Source organism: Melospiza georgiana, chromosome Z (genome assembly GCF_028018845.1).
Source record: "Melospiza georgiana isolate bMelGeo1 chromosome Z, bMelGeo1.pri, whole genome shotgun sequence".
Classification (NCBI taxonomy): domain Eukaryota; kingdom Metazoa; phylum Chordata; class Aves; order Passeriformes; family Passerellidae; genus Melospiza; species Melospiza georgiana.
In genome coordinates, this window is record NC_080465.1 from 33,581,268 (window position 1) to 33,607,678 (window position 26,411).

General features: G+C 35.4%; 1 protein-coding gene across 1 annotated transcript in view; it reads right to left on the bottom strand.

The window, feature by feature from the left end:
• CNTLN (centlein) overlaps window positions 1-20,159 on the bottom strand; it is a 193,754-nt gene extending 173,595 nt beyond the window's left edge. The window contains 3 exon segments of the mRNA XM_058044544.1: window positions 7,714-7,798; window positions 19,871-19,959; window positions 20,106-20,159. Coding sequence (XP_057900527.1) covers window positions 7,714-7,798; window positions 19,871-19,959; window positions 20,106-20,159 — 228 coding nt within the window.
• Window positions 20,160-26,411: the final 6,252 nt, after the last annotated feature.

Consider the following 26,411-nt stretch of genomic DNA (forward strand, 5'->3'; position numbering starts at 1 on the left):
GTGATATATCATGCATTTAAATGTAACAAATGTATTTTGAGTGCATATTCCATGTGCAATTCTTATTACTTTTCATTCCTAACCTTCTACCAAAACAATCTTAAACTAAAAATGCACCCACTAAGAGAGTAATTGAAGTGGGGGAGCTCAGTTGATTTTCATACCACCAAAGACTTTTCCCTTGTCCAATCCCATGCTATCCAGGATTCCCTGAGATAAACCAATTTTAAAAAATGGTTTCTGTGAAAAAGAAGTATTAACCTGCAAGCAGGTATCTAGAAATCCATTCCTAAAACGAATGACAAATTCTGAGCGTCAATTTCTATCAATATTAGACATGAAATACATGATAAAACATGATAACTTAGAGATGAATAGAAGGAAAAACATTCTTATAAACTGTCTATTAAAATGTGTTTTCATACCATTTATGTGCTGTTGGAAAAGGACAGGTCTGCTTTGCAGGGAGTAGAAAAGAAAATCAAGATTCTTTAAAGCATTTTTAAGAGGATCAAGTAAAATGGTTCTACAGAGAAGAAAACCAGAAATATGAGCAGGTGACTTCATCCTGCAGGTGATGAATATGTCTTTACTTCTCTACTATTAGTCAGCGTTGCACCTGAATTCTCACGTGACCCATAGATTAAGGAAGGGTAAACCAGCACAATCTATTATAAACACCATGTTCCCTATTGCCCTCTTCTGACTTCTCTGGTGTGATTAATTTGGTACCTTCCACAAAGTTTGCTATCTTAATCGAAACACCTGGATTTTTCAAAACTTGAACACGTGGTGCAAAACAAGCAGTGGCTGTATGCAACTCTAGCATCACACTTTCACTAGCAGCAATGGAACCGTCTCTTACCAGCAACCTTTTGAGTAGGCCACAGCATGGACAAAACTATTTTTTTGATGTGCACCACCTCCTTTCCACTCATGCTGGTCCTTACAGCTCCATTGCAGCATGCTCCTTCTCTCGTTCACTAAAACAAAACTTTACTAATATTTTCCTCAATATCTTACAATCCTTTGTACCCCTTTTGCTCTGTTCCTTCTGTTGTACAGGTAGAGTGCAAGCAAGCACTGCCAGCAGCTGCATTTTTGCACCAACAAGGGAGCTAAACACTGTTTCTGGCACATGTGGTTTTCTACAATAGGTTTTCCATCTCTGAAACAAGGAATACAGAAGCTCCTTGCTCAGAGAAAGGGAATATTTAGAGGCAGTTTTTTCGCAAAAACACACCTCTAATTTGTAAATGAGACAGCATTCTATCAAAATAGAAAATCTGTAGCTCCATAATAAATTCAGTATCAATACCAAGCAGTATAGCATATATTGCAGTTATGTGTCTGCTGCACTTAGAAATTGACTGTCAATTTTACTCTACTGAGCTCTCAGGAAAACTGTAGTAAATACTGATAATATAATCTAACAGTCTTGCCACAGCTAGTGATTCTCTGCACCAGGACAGATCAGATTTTCTATACAACCCATAATACAGTGCTGTACACCATACCACCTTATAAATGTAGTCTCTGCTCTTTCCTCTCTTCTTAGCAGCTCCACTTTGAAACAGCAGCAGCACAGCGTTCTAGGTCAGAAAACAGAAAATCCAAATTATCTTTCTATCCTCTATTCTCTCTACTAATTTCAAATCAAAACCAATATCCTGCTAAGTGAGCTTTTCTCTTATCTTCATTGAAGAGCACAGTCTTGACAGAACCAGGCTTAGACTTTTTTTTCTATGCTTTCCTCTCCAGCAAGATGTATACAAGGTCCTCAAAGTGAGTTAGCTCTCTAGAAGAGTGCATGACAATCTGAAATCTGCAGGAATCAATACCTACCAGCATCCTTGCCTGACACAGCAGTACTTCATTACCCTTCTATACATCAACGCTGCCAGATCAGGTGTAGTAAATAAAGAACAGCTGTTGCTGTGATCACCTGTTCTGACAAGCTCCTTCCAAACTGTTGTCAGCAGATTGATAAGGCCAGAATCTAGTTCCACAGGGCACTACCTGCTTCCTTCTGCTACTTGATCCTTGAAGTATAACAATTTTCTTGACTTTCAGGAAATCTGCCTGTATTCAAGTAAGAAGCCACAATATATGGAAACTTCCTCACCAAATGTCCTTAAACAGGGAATAAAATCCAACCATCTTAAAACCATACTGACTTTAGAAGTAAAATAAAAAAAAGCGTCACTACAATGATCAACTAATATACTAAAAACAGTAAAGAAGTTAATATCTTATACAGTAAAAGCAGCTTCCATTGGCTATAGAAACCACTTATAGCTCAGATAAAGGGCTACTCTGCTTTGACGACAACTATTCTGGGCTGAAAAAGAAAACTCCCAGCTAGACACTAGCTGACAAGAGGATGAATGAGAATGAACATAAACTCCCTCTTCTTTCCAGGTTTGACTGGCAAGCTCTGCTCAATATTCAAGAAATCACACGTTTCAAACTAGTGTACTGGGCAGAGGACAAGAGACATCACACTTCTTTAGTTACTTTTCATTTTTCTGTCTAATCCAAGTACAGGCATCATCTCTGCAGAAACACCATTAAAAATGTGAAGGCTGAGTAATAAAGACCCAGAAGCTTTACCCAACTTCAAGAATGGGTACTCATATGAGTTATTGAAGACGTAAGGCATAGATTTACAGCACACCTATGTAGACATTTAATATAGCTTCTTTTCTGCAGAATTAGGTAAGAAAAAGTTAAGTTTAAAAACTATTTCCTCAAAATGGAGCAAGCTACCTCACAGAAGCACTTTTTCAAGTGGTAGAAAAAGTCTTCCTACTGGGAATTCATACAAAAATACTGATGAGCTATAAAGGTACACTGTAATTTAGAGCTTATTAATTTCTTCAGTCAAAAAAGCCCACAGGTATCAGCCATAGTCATCATACTACCCAAGCAGCATTCTATCAATAAACCAAAATCAGCAATTTTCTACTGTCTGTATATTTTTCTTCCCATGTTTCTCATGGATATCAGCTCCTGAAAAAGGCTTCCTTCCCTTAATTTTATGAGAAAACTAACAAGAAGATGTCAAACAGAAAGGCAAAAAGACGTATGATAATTCACTGATGCAGTTCAAAGGTGCTACATAAAACACAGGTTTCACCACTGAAGGCTCATCCCTTTTCCAATGCACAACCTGAGACACTTTTTTTTTTTAAAGAAAAAAAAATTGTTAGTGTCCTCTTCAAAATGCTTTGTCTGCATTATATATAAATCTTATTCACTGGACCAACTTTTTGTGCAAAGGGTTTATAAAATTCATATAATCTCAACACTGCTGACATTCATTGGAACTTCTTATTATGAAAATTATCCTCATGTCCCTCATTACCCAAAAATAATCAAGCTTACATGCTACTGAAAATAAAGTATTTAGATGGTAATAATGTCTCTATACATTTGTTCCAATTTAATAAAAGTATTTTTATTACAAAGAAAAATATAACCAAGCAAAGGTACAAAAGTTAAGAAAAATTTATCAGTATTAATTAATGCTTGAAGGCAGAATTATGCTTCTTTCAATTGGACCCATTAAAGAGGCTTTAATATAGATTTGCACAGCAAGCTAAAGATTTCCAAGAGCAGATAATGAGGCAAGCTAGTACTATTTTAACCCCTCTAGAGTATAATCAGTTGATAAGGTTTTGAAACGTTACAAGGTCTAGGACAAAAAGATTAGCTTTAGTTCCTCCAGATCAAAATTGAAAGCTAATTAATTAACAATGTTATAAGAAAAGGTTTACGGCTATTTTTACCTGCCTTTAATGTCATCTTCTAAAGAAAACAGGTTACGATATTTTAATTTATCTATTGTGTGAATGGCAGAAGACTGTTCCCTGCTCCAGCATTATCTGCTAAACTAATTGCTTGAATTTCAAAATTTCATACATTCCCCCAAAAAACTCACCTTACATTTAAGGATGCAAATAGCATTGGTGATCTATTTAAGATACTCAAAATTATTATAAATTAAATGCAACGTGTTAAAAATGTTTCCAAATAAAAAAGACAATGAAAAGATTTTTTGCAGCAAGTATCTATCAGTCTTCAGAAGAAGTAAAATCCTAAGAGAGTGTCCTAGCCACTTAAACATAGGAGTTAGAAATTCTTTTCATTGAAACAGAGAAGTGATGCATACATGTCAGGCATATATAACTGCTAAGAATAGAGTTTTGAGATGCTGCATAAAACAAAAATAACAGCAAAAAATCAGAATAGCACTCAAGACTCTAATCTCAAAGGAACAGGATTTTTACCACACAGCATTTACAATAAATATATCCGTATGCCAGATAAGGCCAAGTTGTGACTATCAGGACCAAAAGTTACCACTACACCAATTAAAAAAAAAAGTAAGAAGGGAAAAGTACAATGGAAAACTCAAACACAATACATTCTGTGCTGCATTTATGTGCAATAATAGACAAGAATAATCTTAAGTGCTTTAACAAATTTATTTGTATATTTGAATGGTACATCTTGAAATCATCCACACTAATTAATATTTTAAATTTTTAACACAATATGAAGTTATGGAATAAACTCAGGAAAAGAAAAAGGTCTTATTCATGTATATAAAACTGAAGATTACAACTCCATAATTCCGGAGCAGTGAAAACCTGAAGTTGTACTAAGTAAATAGAAGTTCAACGCATATACTGTAGTCCAAAGATATTGGACAGCAGAAGACTTGAAAAATTATGATTTATACTTTCATCCGTAAAGCCACAAGTCCCATTTTCATAAGTATCTGAACACTTTTCTTCACTGTTAGGTTATATAAATGTGATCAATGACGATATTACTTCTGAATCATAGCTTCCAAATTTACTATTTCACTTGATTTCCAGTAATATCCGTTAAAATAGAAACTTCTCTAATACTTGAAATATCTCTTTATTAATTAAACTTATTTAGCTTTCAGGTTGAGCTAACTACATGGATGTATCTCATCTAGGCTGTGGAGAATATGCTCTCATATTTACAGAAAATTTTTAAGTCCTTTTAGGCATGTCAGTCTAAGCAAGACTAATACAAGACAAGAAATACAATCTCATGTTCTTATACAGTTCTGTTGTTATTTCTAGAAGCAATAGAAGCTTACATCTATGCCAAATGATGAGACAGTCTATTGATTTTTCTTTTTTCCCTTACTCAGCATTGATTTATACAATCAGCTTTTTGGTGGCCACTCAGAAAATCCTAGACAACAAACCCTACAACAAATTATCTTGTTGCAACTGGTATCTCTGTGTGATGCATGAAGGCAAAGAGAAAAACAACAGAAGAAATGACTGGCTAATCTCAACTTCCTAGATGTAAAAAATTAGTCGAATGAACAGCCTTCAAATCTTCCTGTCTGTACTTTACAGAAAAGAACATTCGTTACCATGACTGTCAAAATGCACATTTTCACACACAACCTATCTGCATGTTAATTACATAAATAGTATCTTTTCTTCCTTATGTGAACGAAGAAGAAGCATATTCAATAATACAAAATAAATAAGAACACTACATTGGTTTTTAAGCCAGCTCCATTCTTTGATACCAAATCACTAAAACTTGGCACTCAGGAAGCAATCCCTCTCTTGATTCAGTCCTACAGCATCCCAGCCAATGGATGAGGCAAGAAGGTCAGCATGACATCACCTCTGTACACGGCTTTCATACACAGCACTGGCACCATCTGGTGCCCTTCACAACCTACTCCCCCAAGTCAATGATACGCTAAGGGAAGCTAATTGTAAGGGCTGCATTAGAGCTGTGATGATCATCAAAACAACTTCTGTTCTCCTCATCTGTTAGAATCACCGAGTCACAGAATATCCTGATTTGGAAGCAACCCACAAGGACCATGAAGTCACACTCCTGGCCTTGTACAGGACAACCTCTAAAATCACACCATGTGCCTGAGAGTATTATCCAAATGCTTGTTGAACTCTGGCAAGCTTAGTGCAATGGCCATTTCCCAGCGAAGCCTTTTCCAGTGTCCAATCACCCTCAGGGTGAAGAAACCTTTCCTAATATCCAACTCAAACCTACACTGACATCTCCAAGCCAATTCCTTGGGACCTGTCACTGGTCACCAGAGGGAAGAGATCAGTGCTGCCCCACCTCTTCCTCTTATAAGGAAGTCTTAAATCCCAATGAGATCTCCCCTTAGTCTCCTCCTCACCAGGCTGAACCAAGTAACCTCAGTCACTCCTGTCTTCCCCTCAAGGCCCTTCACCACCGTCATTACTGCAGTACCCAAAAAGTGTCCCCAGCACGGGAGGTGAGGCTGCCTCAGCTCAGAGAAGAGCAGGACAATCCCCTCCCTTGCCCAGCTGTGATGCTGTGCCTGATGCCCCCCAGGACAGGGTTGGCCCTCCTGGCTGCCAGGGCACTGCTGACCCATGTTCAACTTTCTGTGAACAAGGATCCCGGTATTTTCTGTGGGGCCACTCTCCAGCCTCTCATTCCCAAGTTTTTATGGATATCCAGAGTTTTACCATTCTGTTGACAAACTCCTCTTTCCTGGATGCCAGATTTCCACGGTTTTAATTACATTTACCAGTCTCTCTCCATTTCCACATGGATGATGTAAATTCATTACATCATCAATTTCAGATTTCTGATCAATTAGAGTTTCAGCTCCTGAAATTGATCTGAAACCACAGAGAGCAACCTCATGGAGAATGCACATCCCAGGTTCAGACACTGCCACAGCAGGGAGCCTTCTTAAAAGCACAGTACTGCATACATATTCCTATAAAGGTCTTCACAGGTATTTTGCCTTTCAGGTAAGGATAGGGCAGAAATCATACACTGCTGGCTTCTAAACATGCTGTGTGTGTATGCACCAAACAGATTACACATCACACCTACGGCCACAGACACCACACTGAAACTTCAGCCACTGCTGTAATACAAATTAAAGTTTATTAAATAATAAACAGTATTTTAATTTTATTTACTGTATTTTTTTTCAGATATTTACATCTTTCATAGATCTATGTATTATATGCAATATAATACATTATATTACATCTAATGTATTAAATATTGGATATAATTCTATAGTATATAAAGTATATAATATTATACTTTATAGATTATATATGGGATACAGATAATCTACTATATATACATTACATAGTCTCTATAACAAAAAATTATATATAAAATACGACATACTTTTTGTACTTCATATCATATATAATGTATGTTTTCTATATATTTGTTTAAATATGAATGGATTAAAAAATAAATAAAAGGAGAAACATCACCAGTCAAGTGGTGTTCCTTGTCAGGCAGAAGGTGCATCAGGTTTATTATTTTGTACTTGTCAGGATGGCAAATCTTACCAAGATGCGCATGGGCATATTACAAACCAGAACACTCTTCTAGACTTAGATCCAAGTTTAGGTTAGACTATAGGGTAAGATGAGGCAATGAACTGACAAGATTTTTCAGAAAAAGTTTAATCTAAAATGACATGAACTTTTCAGGTAACAGATCAACCGTTTGAACAACACAGAAGAGTTTGAATAATACTTCATCAGAAATTTGCAATCTCTGAATCACAACTTTTTTCTTAAGAGACAACAGCAAACTATTTTCTCCTTTTGACAAACATACATGTGTTGTCAATGACAAGTTTTCTTAACTGCTCTACTAAAACATAATACAAACCTGTTCTAAAGACTCTATTTTGCTGTCTTTGGCTTGCAAAACCTCTAAAATGCTTCTGTCCTTCACTTCAGCTTTTTGTTTTTCTCTGGAAACAAACAAAAAAATAGACACTTTATTAGTCATAATTTGCAGTTAATCATTTGAATTTTTCATGTCCTGATAATGAATGTCATTTTAAAGCACAGAAAATTAAATTATCTGAAGCTGACAGGCCCTGCAGAATTAATCAGGGAGCATATGGCAAGTGACAGCAAATTACATCTGTAAACATCTAACACAGCTTTGTTCAGAAAGAAACAGAAATAAGAGGTCTTAATATTTTTAAAGCAGCTGAAATTATCGGTTTCTCACTCTTTCCCAAATGTAGAAAAGTGTATTTGAATACAGAGTGAGCAAAATGCCTTTGCCCCTTCTTTGCAATGTAGAATCACCAAGCTACTTCAGTTTGTGAAGTCCTTATCTCAGTTACATGGCATTTTTATGTCTGAAACAACACTTCTGAACATCATGGATAATTATTTTTCTATATTCCACAGGGACAGAATGAGTAACTTATACTAGCAGAAGAAAAAAGACTCAGAAGCTTGAGTAAGGGGGATGAGCAGAGCCACAATAAGTGCACATCTATCATCACCTCTGTAACACTTTGGTTTGTTTAACAAAGTACCTCACTTCATTGCTATCTTATTTCTTAACTGAGTTCGAACACTGATGCCCTTGCTGGCCTCCATTTTAGGCAGAAAGAAAACAAATGTCACAACATATTCCTTAGCACCAACGTTCTTATCACATGTATGACTAAAGGGCTGAGAAATATATATTCCCTAAAAATGTCTGAACATCTCAGGCAATTGCAGCACCACAGCTGACAGAAGCAGAAACTCATTCAGATTATCTCTGTTCTCACAATACAGTTGAAACTTTCATCAGGGCTGGTATCAGCCACCTATGGAAGCTCAAGAATCCCACTTGAGCATCTCTTCCTCTACCAAATAAGGAATATTTCAGAGCTGTAAGGGAATGAAACACTAGTACACATGAGTCTGTAAATCTGTTTAAATTGGATGAAAATATCCAGCTGTACACAAAAGGTTTAATCTGCCAAAGCATTCTGTAACAGTGGCCAATAAGGATAGTACATACATGAAGGATTATTCTTCTCCACTATTAAGTATTAATGTGTAGTCTAATGCTATGAGAGATTTTAGAAACTAAACTACACTGACATTAATAGACCATCCAATAACGCGGTGGTTTTTAATGAAGTTCTATGACTGCTAAAATATCTAATCCAATCTTGAGTAAACAAAGAACTAAAGAAAAATGGTATGGAATTTGAAGTGAGGGTTTTGGAAATTCACATCTCATCTAAATACCTCTCTCCTATTTCAAAAATACAGCAAGGATATGTTGTAGGACTTGAAGAAAACTAAGAAAAAGCTATCTGAAAAGGTATGCATTTAAGCCACATTTCGCTTAAGAAAAATAAAAATATATGGGAAGCAGTCTTAGTTGTATTGCATTTTAAAAAAAATCTTCTTCATAAAGAAAATAACTCAGCGCTGTGCAATCAGATGATGAATATTCCAAATCAGATGATGAAGTATTCCAAAAGACATTTCATATCTGAAATGTATTTAACATTTTAACTGAGAGGTAGAAATTAAACAAAAAAATGAATATCAGATACTGACCTTAAAGCATCTGATTACCTCTAATCAGAACCAACAAGCCATTGCATGATAGGTTGCTAGAAAGTCATAAGCAGTAAAATAAATAGTATGGACAGTTTTTCATAGTTTATTGTTGCAGTTTCAGAGACAGACAAGTGACATGAAACTCCATGTCCATGCAGCAACAGCCAGCATTTATTGAAGGGCAGACCCTTTTATACGGGCTTAAAATTTCTGGCTCATACAGAGCTGACTGGACAAAGGTTTCAGTTCTGCCCAGCTCACTGGGCAATGATGTGCGTGCATCCTTGGGCCAAAGGAACTGGCTGGAGTCCCCTCGTTTGAGCCTGAATTCAGCCAATCACTTTCATATTTGGGGACTTGTTTACTTCAACGAGTAACAAGACAGCTCGTCGAGTAAGTGTCTGTCAAGGCCAAATTGTTTGTGCATCTACAGACCACCTATAGCTGTCACAGTTTATATCTGAAAACTTACAGGAATGTAACTCAGTAGACGTGATTACAGAAATTCATGCAAATATGAAATTATTTAATGCATTCCAAAAGTTGTGCTATGATGTCTTTTCAAAAACAATAAACAGGTTTCAATACATGAAAGGTTATGAGGCTATGAAACTGATTTACCCTTCCTGTAATACGTATCTAGCTAACAGAAGTCACACAGTCACACTCTCAGTCATGTTTTAAAACATGGTAAAAGACTTTCTGCCAAGTTTATAAAACTTTGTACTAGAAGATAGTAGAAACCTTAAAGAACAGGAGTTAGTAAGCAAAAATGTAAAAATGGCTGAATAGTTTATGGGTATAATACTTAACGCAAAAGTCTGTGAATGTTCCTGAAGGAGACATACTGTTCATGATAGGTACAATGTAAATGAAACAAAAACTGTTCCAATTTAGAAATATTAATGCTTCTTTATATTAAATTACTTTGCAGTGGGATCTTAAATGGCTATCAACAATTACCCTTTCTGAAAGACAACATTTGCAGTAATCAAACCCCAAATATTTGGGGAGGAAGGTTATCACTCTTCCATAAGCATGCTACACTACAATCTACCTGAGGAAATGATAGACCTATATTAATCTGAACTGTAAGAAATGTAACATTCAAAGTTTCCTCACGTCTTAATTATAGCTAGACACCTTAAGATTAGACACACACTAAGCTGATTCAAAATCCTAAGAGCTTTAGAAGACAAAAAGGAAAGTGTCTGCAGGAGACTATTCCAAGTACTTTGTAGTAAAGTACTTGGAAGAGTCCAGAGCAGACACAGAACGAATCACACCATTAGCCATGCACAAGCCCCATGAAGTACTGAAGAGCATTGTTTCCAACTCTCAGAAGTATGCATGCTGACCTTAAGTCTACCACTCATGATATGCCATCATCGTCCCATCTCCTCTCTTAAAGTCAGACTTTCAAAAAGTGAGACTCAATCAAGACACAAAAACCATATAATCAGTTAGCCTCCTAACTGAACTATGCAAACATCACTTGAAAATTATTACTAAACTTGTTTTTTTCTGATGCATTAAATGATCTGAAAATCTGGAAAGTTAGATACTTATCCCTAAGGAACTTCAGAGTTGTGAGTGGTTAATTTTTAAACTTATTTTAGGGAGAAAACAGAGGAAGAACATAAGGGAACCAAGAGCCAGGTAAAAGAACAAACAGCTGTGTAAAACAGTATGCACAGCTAATTCTGATTTATTATTGGTAGTTAAGAATCTTTTGAGCCCTCTGACTTTAGGATGTGGTTTCAAAACACGGGTTCAAAGAATAAAGTCTGGGACTGGAGAGGAAAAAAAAGAAACAGATCATTGTTAAAGCAAAAAATACACCTGTAACAGAGCTACACTAGAAACAGATCACAGCACATTTCTAGTTAAATGCAGCATTTTCCACCTATTTTCCTTCCAATGCTTGGTAAAGCACTCCTTTAAACAAAGATGTCAAAGAACATAGTTTATAAACAGAGATCTATCATCACAATCATGAGTAGGAAAAGTTTAAATAAATTTTATGTATTTTGCCCTTACGATGTTTTCTTTCAAGCTTTTCTGGATACCACATGCTTCTAATGCCCCCAAAAATCGTTTAACATGTAACCACCCACAGATAAAGAAAAATGCTTTACTTATTAGAAGTTAAGTACAAAATGGAAGTTGTCAGAAGCCTAAAGTATAAGCTGAAACCTCAAATACAACTTTATTAGCAGTTTCTCCTATTAGCATTTTCCTATGCTTCTTACAAGATAGCTCCCCATAGACAATCAAGGTAGTATTTCAGACTGGAACTTATACATCATATTTGGATCTGCTGTCACACTGTAAAATGGGACTTTATAGGAAATGCAGTCATTATCTCTTTTTTTTTAAAAGGGTAACAAATATTCAGAAAAAAACTCTTTGAACAACTTCTTTCCTTGAGCTTTTGTATTTAAAATGTATTCTTAAAAGTCCATTGGAATATGGGGGGGGAAAACTCAGGCACTGTCAAGAAGCTGATGATGATCAATGACTGAGACAAACTCCTGTTTAGCTAATTAGAATCACTGATGAGCAATAATGATGTGAGCTAAGAATATTTGCAGACTTCTTTAGGATGAAAAATGGAGTGAAGAGAGGCTGTCAATTTGTACAAGTTCTAAGCTCCAATCAGTTTTCCCATGAGTACTACCTATTTTAAATGTTTAACACAGATGCATTTAGCTACAAAGATTATCAAGATTCACCTTCCCACAAAAATGAAGAAACAGATAAAATATTCTTAAGTTTGACATCTCTATTACAATTTTCTTCCTGTATTATGGTCTACTCAATTATACAACAAGACAATGCTCTTGATGTTTGCCACCATTCTAATGGCTTGCCAGCAATGAAACATTAGACTTTGAGGAAACAGTTATCCATGAATGAGATATGAAAACAGCAAAAGCCTTAATATTTAAAAAACCAGAAGTCTGTTCAAGTTTCTAAACAATATCCTTCCTAAAATCTTCAGCAAAAGCAGTATGAGAAAAGAGCTATCCTGTACTGTACCACAATTCTTAATGAAACAAGCACTTAACTGTTTGTGAAGAAAAAGTAACTTGGAGTCATATACAATTATGTCACATTTACACCAATTAAATGAAAATAAATTTAATTAATAAACTGAATTTGCTGTTTACATGTTTCATGGAATGCATCCTATCAGTTTTACAAATCGCTGAATTTTAAAAAAACCAACAAAATAAATAAAAAAAACCAACCAAAAAACCCCACAAACAATAAATCCAACAACAACAACAAAAACCACAAAACCAACCAAACACCAAAACTAAACAAAAACCCCCAAACATCACAAAACCAAAATCACATGTACAAATTTGGTCTTTTAACAGAAAGTGAAGGTTACATTGAAAACTTTGGGCAGTGTGGTGAACAGTAAAGGCTCCATTTTAACAGTGTATCTCTAAATATAATAAACTGCTTCCAGAAACAATGTGACTTTTGAAACACATTTCATTGATTCTAAAGGGCTGCAGAACTAGAAAGGCTATAAAATATCAGTTGGTGTGATGCAGCTTTAATTTGATTACCTTATCTCCCTGTCCTCCAACTTCCAAGTATTTTACAGACTTCCATAATTCACACATTCTCTGTTTGTATTAAATAGATAATTAATCACCCACGTGCAAAGTGAAGTTGTAGAGCACAGACTGTCAACGTTATGGTAAATATGGCACCACTATTGTAATTACTGTGAACAGTCACATCCCTGTGATTGCATAGTCATTGGTTAGTAGAAACAGAGCCTATGCCTTAATCTTCCAAGTAGAAACCTCACTGTACTTCCATGTACTAAGAACTGATTTTTAAAAAAAAGCTAAATCATTTTCACTTAATCATGAGTTAAATTTCATCTAAGAGTCTAGAAAATCCTTATACTTCATGAACTACAATTGATAGACATAATTACTTTTTTCTTTTAATACTTATAGTAGTACTTACAAAAGATTCAGACAGCATGGAGTAATGAAGAATTTAAATTAATACCACATTTTGCACTTTTCTAAGTGCTCTCCTAACAGTAGTTACTTTCTATAAAAATTATATATACCTATTTTCGTTTCTTTACAAAGATAATGTAAGATCTAATTATAAATGTTAAATGAAATTGTTTCCTTAGTAAATTATCTATAGAGCCAGTTCTATATTACATGATATGTATCAAAATGAAAAGGCATCATTACAGAAACACAAATTTTCTTGCATCTCTAACTTGATTGATTTAATTTATTAGATGACACATTAAGGACTAAGACTCTTATTTTAAGAATATGATGATGTCTTATTTTAAGCAACATACATAAGATACTAAATGTATTTTTACACTAAAATAGTACAAAAAAAGGTGACATTTTTGCCCAATTATTTTTGCCCAATAATTTTGCAAACATTTTTCATCTAAAATACACAAGTCTTTTACAGTGTTCAAAATATCAGCACTTCAGAACAGACTGCTTTAACATCTGCACATCACCAGGGTTTCCCCCAAGGATTTTTAAATGATGCCTGCCTGTGCTGAATAAAGTGCTAACTTGCACCTTGCATTTCAAACTGTGTCCTGAGCAGCCATCCAGTTGGTACAACACCAGCTGAATTCCCAGAGGCCACTGTTCAATCAGGCTTGACTGCAATTATCATGTCAATATTTTGTGCTCCGATATGCAGATATGCACACATGCAAACTGCATAATACCTTCTTCTCCATGGAATGTTGACTTATGTTCAACGTTCTGAGAATTTTTAATGAAACAGGATATTCAACTTTCATTAACTGTAGAAAATCACAATTATTTGACCTTAGCCAGAAAGGTTGTACTCTTATGCTCTATTATTCTGTCCACTATATTGTGTGATAGTAACTGGACAGTCCATTGTATTTTAAAATCAGAGTGACAAAATGGTAATGGCTTACATCTTGTTTACATCAGTGTCCTCCTGCCATTGTGTTTCCTGTTAATTTGTAAAAGGGTGTAATAAGAAAGCTTCTACACAATGTTTATCGTCCCTTCAAAAAGGTGTGAGGCACACATTTTTAATTTTTTCAATTAACTTAGGCATCTAAAGTGTTCATTCATACAGCACATTCACTTACTCTTTTTACATAAAAAGTACTTGCCATTTTCAGTAAATCTGCATATCAGCAGTCAGTGAAGAATCTATGTCAACCTGTTTATGTTTTTTCCACAATTTGCTATTCACAGGATGCTGCAAACCACAGCAGCATCCTGTGAATAGCAAAGCTCCTGCAATTACCTTTCCAAAAATTCTTTGGTTATTTTTGATCTCTTGCTTTTCCGCCATATTTCTGTCCATCTGTTCACCTTTATACAGATGTAACTCCTCAGGAAGAACAACAACAAAACTCTCAATCACTGGCACTAACATTCAGGTTGCCATGTTTATTAAGAGTGGCCTGAAATGATAAATCCGTTTTTTGCCTTTGTTAAGACCTGCAATACACAACACTTGAAATCTAGATATGGAAAAACATCTGCATAAGGCAGGCTTTCCCAAGGTAAGTATACCATCCCACAAAACACAATCTCCATGTACATCTACCACGTCTTCTATCATTGCCACAGTTTGATCATTAATGGATCCTTCTACATTCCCCTTCCAGAAAAAAGGGAAAGAGTCAGCTAGAAGCCCTAGAGGAAAATTAGTCTGTTGACTTGTCATGCTTGCATGTACTACAGAAGGAAGAGTCTTAAAGCAGAGTTTTGAAGTTCGCAAAAATATTTCAAAACCTTTCACACTCTCATCTGAACCCAGCTCCATTTCAGTTTACACACACATTTACCTAATAAGAGCTATTTTCTAGCAACTTTTTTTTAAATCATAAAAAAAATCTTTCAAAAGGCAGCAAACTAGAAATAGCATACTCTTTACATAATACTGAGATCAATAGTATTTAAAGTAGCTGGAAAGTATACTAACATGAGTAGTAGTTTTACAATGGCTTGTTTAAAATACCTGGAGGCTTTTACATATCCCAAAGGCATTTCTCATTTGCACAGTAAAGATAATTTTTTGTTTATATCTGAATATTAAATTGGGAATATAGTTACAGTTATCCAGCAAGAACTGCAAAGACTGCTGAAAAGTACAATATCATTGGTATATTACAGGAATCAGCAGCACCGCCATAAAAAAGTACAAGCTATACTTTTACAATTTTAGGGCAGGAGAACTTCTATTTTGGGGCCATGAAAGCATTGGAAAATAACAGACAAATAACAGCAAGGTACTAGTAATTTCTCCCTGTGCACCCCAAATTAAATCTTTTACATTTTCCTGTTCGTTTGGAAAAAGATACTCTAAGGAATTTTCTGATGTTATAAATACAAATGACCCTACTGTAAAGCTACTATTGCCCACTCAATTCCTCCTAATATTTATCTTCTTTTCTTCATCACACACCTGTGGAGTAAGTTGTAAGGTTCTAAGAGAACATTCTGTCCTGCATCTTTTTATTCTCGCAACTGTAATCTTGTGAAAAAAGCCTAGCTGTCTCTTCCATCAATTTAATGACTGAAATATACTAGACAATATTGTCTGATTCTTTATATAAATATATATGATCTAGGAGGGTACACATGCCCGTGTTTTCTTAGGTTCTGTCTGCTTCTGTTTCCTATCTGGCTTATATGACCTCAGGCAGTCTCAAAGATTTGGCTGGGAATGGAAGTTTCTGGGTCATGGAATTTTTGGTGGAAAGAGCACATTGAAAAATGAAGTTATGCAAACACTAGTGGTATGCATGTCACAAGAAGAAATAAAAAAGGTTTAAATCCATCCCATTCTTTTGTTTCTATTTCAGAATCTCACAATAAGCCTGAGTAAGACAGAAAAAGTTCTGAACTTTAATATGACTGGGTCTCTGTTGTTCCTAATACAGATGAGACAGAAAAACAATCTTTAAGATTTAAATCTTTTTTATCAGATTTTAGTGTAAATTTTCAATTTCCAGCTCATCTGAAACTCTGTATAATATAGAAAATGGGTTGCAAGCAGCACAGATCCTCCCAAGTGGCACACTTCACAAATCATCTTGCTTGTAACAGTTATTTGATCATGCCATCTTTTAAACTCTTTAAACCCATGTATTTTTCCCAGATTAACAAAGCCAGAAAATCTATTGTCCTGTAATTTTCTGGACAGCAGCAGTGGTAGATAGCAGATTCCCTTTAAAGGCAATCAATGTACTGGAACTAAGATAAACTGATACTAGCATAAAAAACCAATATTATTTACTCCTATAAGTAAATAATATTAAGTAAATAATATTCCCTATAAGGTAGGGAATAAGACAAAAACTTATCTGAAAGGATGAGTGTGTGAAGAAGTGCAGTCATGAAACTGAAGTTACTAAGGAAATCACTATGGAGAGTAATAACTGGAAAAGTTAGAATAGAATTTATGAGGCTGTAGTTTGGTTGTGCAGAAGTTTCACAGATAAAGTTGGGCTAGAAACTATTTCCAAAGAGGCAATTAGACCATTCTCAGGCAAAAGAGATGAAGCTACATCAATTAAAGAGAAAAATACACACTATTACTCCTTCTGTCAAATCAAAGCAACCCAAAAGTTCAAAGTTGTGATTAATAAAACTCCTATATACTGAATGGGTTTCATCCACACCTATTCCAGGGTTCTGAGGAGTAATGATAACACCTAAAAAGATGCTGTGGAAGCAATTTCTTCTTTTTTAATTCCATAATTCAGAGAGGCATGGAGAAGCTGTGATATACATGTATAGCCTTGAGTTGAAAAAGGTTCTAAAGCATTAGTGTAATTCTAAAGAGTAGAGGACATAAAAAAAGTAGACAAGTACGTTATCAAAAGTATGTTGGCAGGGTTTCACATAGCAATCATCAGCTTCTAAACAGTGCAAAACACATACAAAAAAATTTGAACTTATTATTCTGCTTTTGTCCATCAAGGTGCTATATAAGAGCGCCATATTCATTGTAACAATAAGGATAATACACAAAATTACCAAATTCTGTTCTAAATAAAGCATAAAATAATTTAAAGCAATGGACATCTATCATGCATAAAAATATTCCTAGACATGAAAAATAATAAAGAAGAGAGACTTTTGTAGGCACACAGTTCAAGAACTCTAAATAATTCATTTGTTGACCATTATTCAAATGTATGCTTTCTAACAGCTCTATGCTTCAATTCATCCTAACATCCTGATTATTTTTTATATACAACACAAATATAGAATGCTAATAAGCCTGAATACCTGCTTCTGCCTTCTTAAGCTTCAGGTAAAAGAATTACAATTTTCCGCATTGTTCAGCTATCTATAAAATGTGGCTAGGACAATCAAGTTTTTTAAATTTTTCAGTGTAATTGTGCTTATATACATGCAATGCATGTTTACATATATTAAATGCTGTATTTATAGGTTTTAGGCAGTTCTCTCATTTTTTTTATGTTTTATGAAGGAAGATTAATTCTATCACCATGTCCTCATGAAAACATAACCAAATTTTATTAGGAAACAAATCATTATGGTTTTCTATTTCAACATAAATGAAGAATGCTACAAATTTGTGCATCAGTCTTCATCTTATGTTAAAATTATTTCTCAAATCAAACCAGAAAACAATAGTAAGGATAGCATACTGTCTAAACAGCCAAGCTATTGCTCTGTGCAGTTAGGTGTCCCAGTACATAGCCAGCAGTTACTTGATATCATCAGTGGCGATCGTATGTGAACCCCTCAATAACAGTTCTCTTTAAAATAACCTGCATGTCCTTACACCATCACTGTCTTCCTCGGGATATGAATCCTTTAGAATATTACCTCTAGTTACATGATCACAACTGTATTTTTGGACAAAAATTTCATTCCAAAATTTAATTTTGGACAAAAATTTCATCTATGCAAAGTAGAACAGGGGACAAAACTATAAAAAACTATTGAGAGAGAAGGGATCTCATCAATACATATAAATATCTCAAAGGTGGGTATCAAGAGGATGGGGCCAGACTCTTTTCAGTGGTGCCTCAACATGAGGCAGAACTTCTTTATGCTGAGGGTGTCAGAGCACTGGAACAGACTGCCTAGGCAGTTTGTAGGGTCTCCTTCTCTAGAGACACTCAAAACCCACCTGGACACATACCTGTATAATCTGCTCTAGGTGACTCTGCCTCAGCAGAGAGGCTGCACTAGATGATCTCCCAAGGACCCTTCTAACCCTAACAATACCATGATTCAGTGAAATGCACTCCTAGCTAAAGAAGTTAATACTGTATTTTCACAAGTGAAAGAACATGACAAAAGTCCAGGAAGGAAAGATGTGAACAACAAAACGTGCCTTCTAAGATCAAAGCGCTCAATGGAAACCCAAAGGAGCCAGGAACCCTCATGGATCTACAAGCTTCCCAAGTAAAATTGGCATGCCATTAAAAAAAGTTAAAATTCATTATTTTTCTCTTTCTTAAAAAATCCCCTTATCCCCGTTTTCATTTTAAAAGAGGGAACTCTTCACACCCTAAGAAAATTGAGTGTTTCAATTCTGACAGCAAACTCATTCACATTCTCCTTATCTTTCACCCACAAAATAATCTGAATTCATAAATATTAGTATTCCAAAACAAACAGTTTTGTTTGCATACCGTGATAATTAACTAACATTTACAGGAATCAGATGATAGTAAGCATGATGAAGAAATCATCACCATCACTTATCCTCAGAGGAATAAGCTGCAGAAGTAAGATCCTGCTTGCCTGTATTAATGAAGATAGAAGCTTTTACAGTCAGGGACAAGTTCCTCCCCCAGAGGGTGGCTGGGCACTGGAACAGGTTCCCCAGGCAAGTGGTCACAGCACGAGCCTGAGAGAGTCCACGAGGCTGAAAGTGCTCTCAGGCACATGATGCGATTCTTGGTGTGTCCTGTGCAGAGCAAAGAGTAGGACTCAAAGATTCCAACCTCTTCCAATGCAGCATGTTCTATGACCATATGACAGTTATCTCTTCTGTTACCAAGTCTTAGCTTTTCACTTCCTCAAGAATTCAGATAAACATAATTTATATATAATTGTTACGCAACAGCTTATGACACTGGAAAATTACCAGTCATTTTCATCCTCTTGCTCTTTCAACAGGAAAAAAATATGGCAAGACATTTATAATTTTAATATGGTATTGAACCGCAGCACAGCAGTTTCAGTGAGAACAGATTTTAAAGTATGCTTCAACTTGCACCAAAAAAACCAAAAACTCTGCAATGTATTCTAGGCACTCTTGATGAAATTTAGCAATTAAACTTTTTCAATAAATTTTTAGAACTCTACATAGTTCTCAATTATAAAGATAAAGAACATGGTATCAGCAGGGGAGGTTGGTTGCTTTTTGGTTTTAGTAGCATGTTAAATCTTCAAGCTCACCTTTCCACAACCAAGCTGACAGCTTGAGTAAGATCTGGCTTTGACACCTCGAGATGTTTCCAAAGAAACTACACAAATTCTTTATCAGCCTTAGAAATAGGAAAAAAAAAAAAAAAGAAAAAACACATTACATGTATAATGCCTTTTACAGACAAAAAAGGTTATACTGAGCATATTCAAAAGACAATTGCCAAGAAAGCCCTAATCTAGTGAGAATTCCCTGCAAGTTACTCACTGTTCCATGAAAAAACAGCCGACGGCTCTCTTGAATAAAGAAAGTTTTAACCATAGAGAATACTGAAATAAAATAAACACCTACAATCAACATTAAAATAGTATGCAAGGTAACATATGGCAACAGAAATGCCATTATTCAAACAACGCTGCCTTTTGCTATTATCTGTTACTGACACAATTTCTATTAAATACTAAGCCTAGAATACCTGCTTCAACTTCAAGATTTACCACATGCAGCTCTTTATTTCAAAAAATGCACTAAAACAGTCTTCTAACACACAGGCATCTAACCTGCAGTATACAGAAGATTCTGAAAGAAAACTCAAGTGAGCAAGGAAACACTGTTGTTTACAAACAGACTTCAGAAGTTTGTGAAAACTAGACATCAGCTAAAAGCCTTCCCAAATCTGTATTTTCTACTACACATTAGCTGTTATTTTTCACTGGTGTCTTGGTATTCCAATATGATTTTATTATTGGAAGCACCAATATCAGTTATTTTACAAGCTAAACCCATTTGTTGATGTTATAAAAATATTAGGGGAGAACAATAAAGCCCAGCAAAAGATGAAGACCAGTAAGACAATGTGTGTATATAAACCATAGTCCAGACTAGGAGGAGACCTACTGAAACAGTTTAACACAAAATTAGGAACTGATAAGCTAAACCCATAGCATAATGGCAGCTAGGCCTATTCAACAGGGAAAAATAATTAAGAGTGCAGCTATGTCTACTAATATTTTGGAAACAGAGAATCATTTAGACTGGAAAAGACATTTATGGTCAAGGCATCCGACCAGTAACCTAACATTGCTACAACCACCACAAATCCCTACATGCCACATCTACAGCTTTTAAATACTGCCAGGGATGGCAACACCACCACCTCCCTGAATAGCCTGTTTCAGTGCCTGACAAGAAATTCTTTCTAATGTCAAATCTAAATGTTAAAAACCAAATTGACAAAAAGATCTTGTAATTCAAGACCATTATCAGCTTATGCAAAATGCACTACACCAGAAAGAGTTCATCTTTCTTAAAAGCAGAAAAATTTCAACTGTCTTTCACAGGTTGTGCACAGCCTTTAAAATGCTAACTGTGTTTCTTGCATTTTCAAACAAAATCAAACAATTACTAGAAAAATTTGTGCAAAAAGAGAAAGAGGAACAAGATGTTTCTAAAACGCTTGAAAAAACCACAATCCTTCTCTAATCAAATTAGGTTACTAATGTAAGCATTCTTTTCAAAACTGAAAGCGACCATTCTGCATACAGTTAACTAACTGCATTATGGAGCACTACATTCATTTTTATAGAAAGGTAACACAAAAGCTGAACTGCACACCAGACAATTAGTAACTCGAATGACTTTGCATCAGTATCCAAGTCTTTGTTCAGTACAAGTGCTAAAAATAGGTTAACTTTCAGCTCAGAATCAAGTTAAAAGATAAACACTAAGAACCATACTAATTGGGTTACTAAGTAAAAAAATAAAGCACAGCCCCTAATTTCATGCTGTCACCTTACACATTTAGTAAACTGAACTTCTATGTATCAGTGGGAAAGACTACAAAAAGAGTGCATTTTTTCATGTCCTCAGAATAAAAGACATTATCTCCCAAAAATGCCTTGCCAGGCCACCTGAAGAGTTACAATGTGTGTAGACTGTGAACCAGGCATGACCTACTCCTTCTTCTCAGGCAGAAACAGAATTAAAAATAAAAATGTTTTTCAGATTTGGACAACTGCAACAGGCTTCTAAAAAGCATTAGGATCCACACAGAAGCTGGATTCAGAGTAATTTTAACATCTAAAAAAATTTTGCGCTTATGTTGATAAGTCAGGAGGAAAGCAAACAAACAAAACAAACACACAAAAAACAAGCCACAAAGCCAGACTAAATCTCTCTAAACAATCGTAAATCAAATATGATTTTGTTTTAATTATTTCAAAGGACATTAAATCAGTGATCCTTCCAGCCTAAACGACACTACTTTCACAGAATCAATTAGGCTGGAAGCAACCTCTGAGATCAAGTCCAGCCTATGACCAAACACTGCCTCAGGTGGTCCATGGCACTGAGTGCCACATCCAGTCTTTCCTTAAACACCCCCAGTGACAGTGACTTCACCATCTCCTTGAGCAGCCCATTCCAATGCCCAGTTACTCTTTCTGTGAAGAAATTCTTCCTAATGCCCAACCTACATCTCTCCGGGCACAGCTTAAGCCTGTGTCATCTTGTCTTGCCACTGGCTGCCCGTGAGAAGAAACCGACCCCCACCTGGCTACAGCCTCCTTTCAGGCAGTCATAGAGAGTGATGAGAAAAGGACCCCTCAGTCTCCTTTTCTCCGAGCTAAACAACCTCAGCCACTCCTCACAGGACTTGCATTCTAGACCCTTCACCAGCCTTGCTGCCTTTCATCATAAGGAAATCTTTGAATCATAATAACAGGAATAAACCAATGTATCTACTCCAATTTTAGAATAATTTTAATTCAAACTTCTCAACTGATCAGAAATATGGAGAGCAGAAATTACATGATACTAGTGTTTGAGCATTTTAATATACTTCATACAGAATCCACTGTGTACTTCATACTAAACTACCATAAATCACTAAGAAATCAGTCTAAAGGCCACAAAATCATTACAGCGGAGAAGACCCAATAGAACAAAATGCTAATACTATTCTACCTGAAAACACTCAGAAATCTGAGTGTTTTCAGGTAGAATAGCAAACAATCAAAAGTTTCTTATGCTGATTGATGACTTCATGAGCTATGTTTAGTTAATTTTGTTTACCTATTAAAAGTCTTGGATCTGCTAATGAGCATGCTTCCTTAACTTTCCCCTTTACTGCCCTGAACACAAACCACAGAGGTAGCTGTTGGGTTTTCTGTTTATTTTTGTATATATTAGAAGAGCTGAGACCCTTGGGCTTCCATATGAATCTAAGAAGCACTATCAAACACCATGAGACTCCCTACAAGCAGGGGTGGCTGCTTTTTGTTCTACCACACAGATATATATTTCTGGTCCCAGCTGGGAAACAGTGTGAGGCAATCCAAGAACATGGAAAAGCACACAACTTTCAGATTAATACTTCTGAGCACAGCTTTCCACAATTACAGAATAAAAGCAAAAAAAAAAAATGGAAAACCACAGCAACAAGTACTGAATTGTTCCTAATGAACAAATATGTACTATATATATGTACAATGAGAGGGAAGTCTTCCCATTCCTCCCATAGTTTTTGCTCAGTATACAGCATGTACTGAGCCTCTGAGAACTGAATTTCCACAAAAACTTTCCGGTTATCTCCCTTTGGTAATATAAATACAAAATAGGAAATTTCAACAAACATTTCTAATGAGAACACAAACACTCAGGTATAAACTATCTCTTTTAACTAAACAAGCAGTTTGATTCAACCTGTAACTATGCCACAAACAGGCTACTTCAAGTTGTCCAAAGAAGAGTAAAATCAGCCACAAATTTGTACTCACGTCAGTGAAACTGCCACTCCTTACATAACTCTTCCCTATGCGCTAAAAGAACAGTAGATGAAACAACATGTAAAAAACTCATTATAATTGTAAAATAAATCTTCTTTGCAATAAGGAATATTGAATGACCACCAAACAAACTTCAAAGAAACAGCTACACAGAACAGGCTAAAAGGTGTCCATTAAATGATAAACAAATAACAACAAATGCAACACAAAACACAAACCAAAGCCTTCACAAATCCAATGGAAATAAGTGAAAAGTCATTGGAATTTCCAAAACTGCAAAACAATAATATTTCAATACATGTTGTTTATTTTCAATGATGACAAACTGATAAAGTTACTACTGCAATTTATGAATGAGCACACACAGAACTATAAAGAAATGCTGCAATTACATCAACAGATATGTGAAATTAAATCATCATATGCCTTTCACTATGCACCCAATATGTACTTTAACTTCTCTAAATGCATGTAAAACTAAGCAATGTCCTGCCTAAGTGTACTTCTGCCAAAAAAATAACGATGTAAATGCATCTTCAAATGATACCAGTAAAGAAAAAAACCCAATCAAACAAAAAAACCCACAACTTCATCCAAAGTTAAAAATATGAGAACGTTATTTCACAAAAGGAAAGTTTACACAGAAATGTACAAAATTTATCATTAAGACAACAAAGTATTACAAAGAAATTAGTCAAAGAATGTTGAGTTACCATATGTGGATTTCTTCTCTTTAACATGCCAAACATTTTAATGGCTATTTCATTTAAATCTCAGTAATATGATTAATTAAGCATTTTGCATAATGGAATAAGTATGAGTTAGAAATTGTTAAGGTTTAAGATGAAAAGAAGTTTAAACAGCCTTTTTAAGCTCTTGGCAGAATTCATGGACTTGGTAAAGCTTTTCCCTGCATGGCCCTGGGAGCCAAACAATTTCTATGGAAAAAAGACTGCTTACTTACACTGTTTGAAGCTGGCACAGAAAAACACTGCAGCTGTCAAGGCCTGGGATGTATCAATCTTCAGTTTACCCAAAGAACATTCAGCCTACTCAAGTGCACGTTAACAACTCAAGAGGTCAGCGAGAGTGTACCTTGGATAGCTGAGATTTTATATAAAGGCAGAATACAGATGCCATTTGAAAGCTAGCAAAAATTACTCATTACTTAGAACATATCTAATGTCAGATAAAGATGCTCACCCTGCCATCAAGTTTGCATGCAAGAACAAAAATACTCTGAAAAAAGTGTTACGGATATGAACGAGGCCAAACTTTCTCCAGAGAAAGAGGTTCTCGTTTATTAAAATAGCTACAAGGAACGGAGTGCCCAGGATAAGCCCAGGCACCCACACAGCGAGCCAAAATCGAAAACAGTGCGCTCACCCCAAGTGCACGGGGTTCTCCCAAACAACAAGTACCCCAAAAGAAGAAGAACCCCGACCCAAACGAACTCCCCACATTTATAGTCCCCCTGGAGTCCAGGATTGGTGCATTTTGGATCCTCATGATGATTGGTCCATTTCCAGGCTTCTCATTGGTCTTTACAGCCGTTCATTCTGGACCAATCGTTTCTGCAGGGCTTCGAATGATTGGTCAGATGTTTCATCCAATCTCTCTTCAACCTTGCCTTGCCCCATCAGACCCCTGTTTCACCAAACCCAGGACCCTTCTAGCACATTCTAATAAGCCCCTCCCCTTTAACATAATACAAATAATATAACATAATTAATACAATATAATTGAACTATATCCTATTTTAAATTAACTTAACTTTTACATATAACAAAAGCACATTGTGTATTCCCTGAAAAGTGACACTTTTGCCCTTAGCCTACAGTTAAAGTGATTGTAGTTCATCATACTGAAGGACAAAAAGAATGCAGGCTACCTTAGGCTTTAAATGTGTTCTTTGCCAAGTAAACTGGATTTTTTCTTACTGATTTTTAACAGGAGCAAGCTCAGAAACACTGACAAAAGATAAGCAACTAACAGACATTACAAGGCATAACTAGCTACAGCACGAGTATTTGCTTTCAAGTGAAGCTGCAAATTTATAAAGCATCAGCAGAAATCAAACTTTGACTTACAAGCAGGGAAAAACAAATATCCTTATTCAAAACATTTTATCTTCCTTTTGGAAGTGAATTCCAAGCATAACTATTTCACTGGCTATTTGGTATCATAAATACCTAAAACTGTATCAATATTGCAGTTATTTGTCTAATGGAAACTTGGAACTATAGAATCTTTTGAATATTTTTATACAGCTTTATCAAGGAGAATTAGATGGCATCTTTTTTTAAAGTAATTATGCTGAATTTACTAAAGCAAAACTTTCAAATTAGCAGTGAAACAAGTATCAAAAGCATAAGCAGTATCTTTTTTCTTTTTTTTTTTAATCTCACAGAAACTATAAACTTGTAACAGTTGGGGCTTTACATTTACAAGTAAGTTTAGTTTTTTGTTTAGATGTATGTCATGCACTGTGTTGAGAAAAAAGGATAAAATGAAAAACTTCCCCCCTTTAACGTAAATTCATACATCAAGCATCTCAGTTACCTGCAACTTGAAATCAGTACTCTTTTTGACGTTTCACTGTATTTATTTCTAAGCATGTTAATTACTGTTTAGGAGTTCCTATCATAACTTAAATCTTTATAGCATTACAAATTATTATTCACTTATTATTATTAATCTTCTAAAATCTGAAAGACTATACCCTCAGAGCAGAAAAACAAAACATAAACCCCAACCTCTTTACACTCAGTCCAAACAGCCTCTTCCG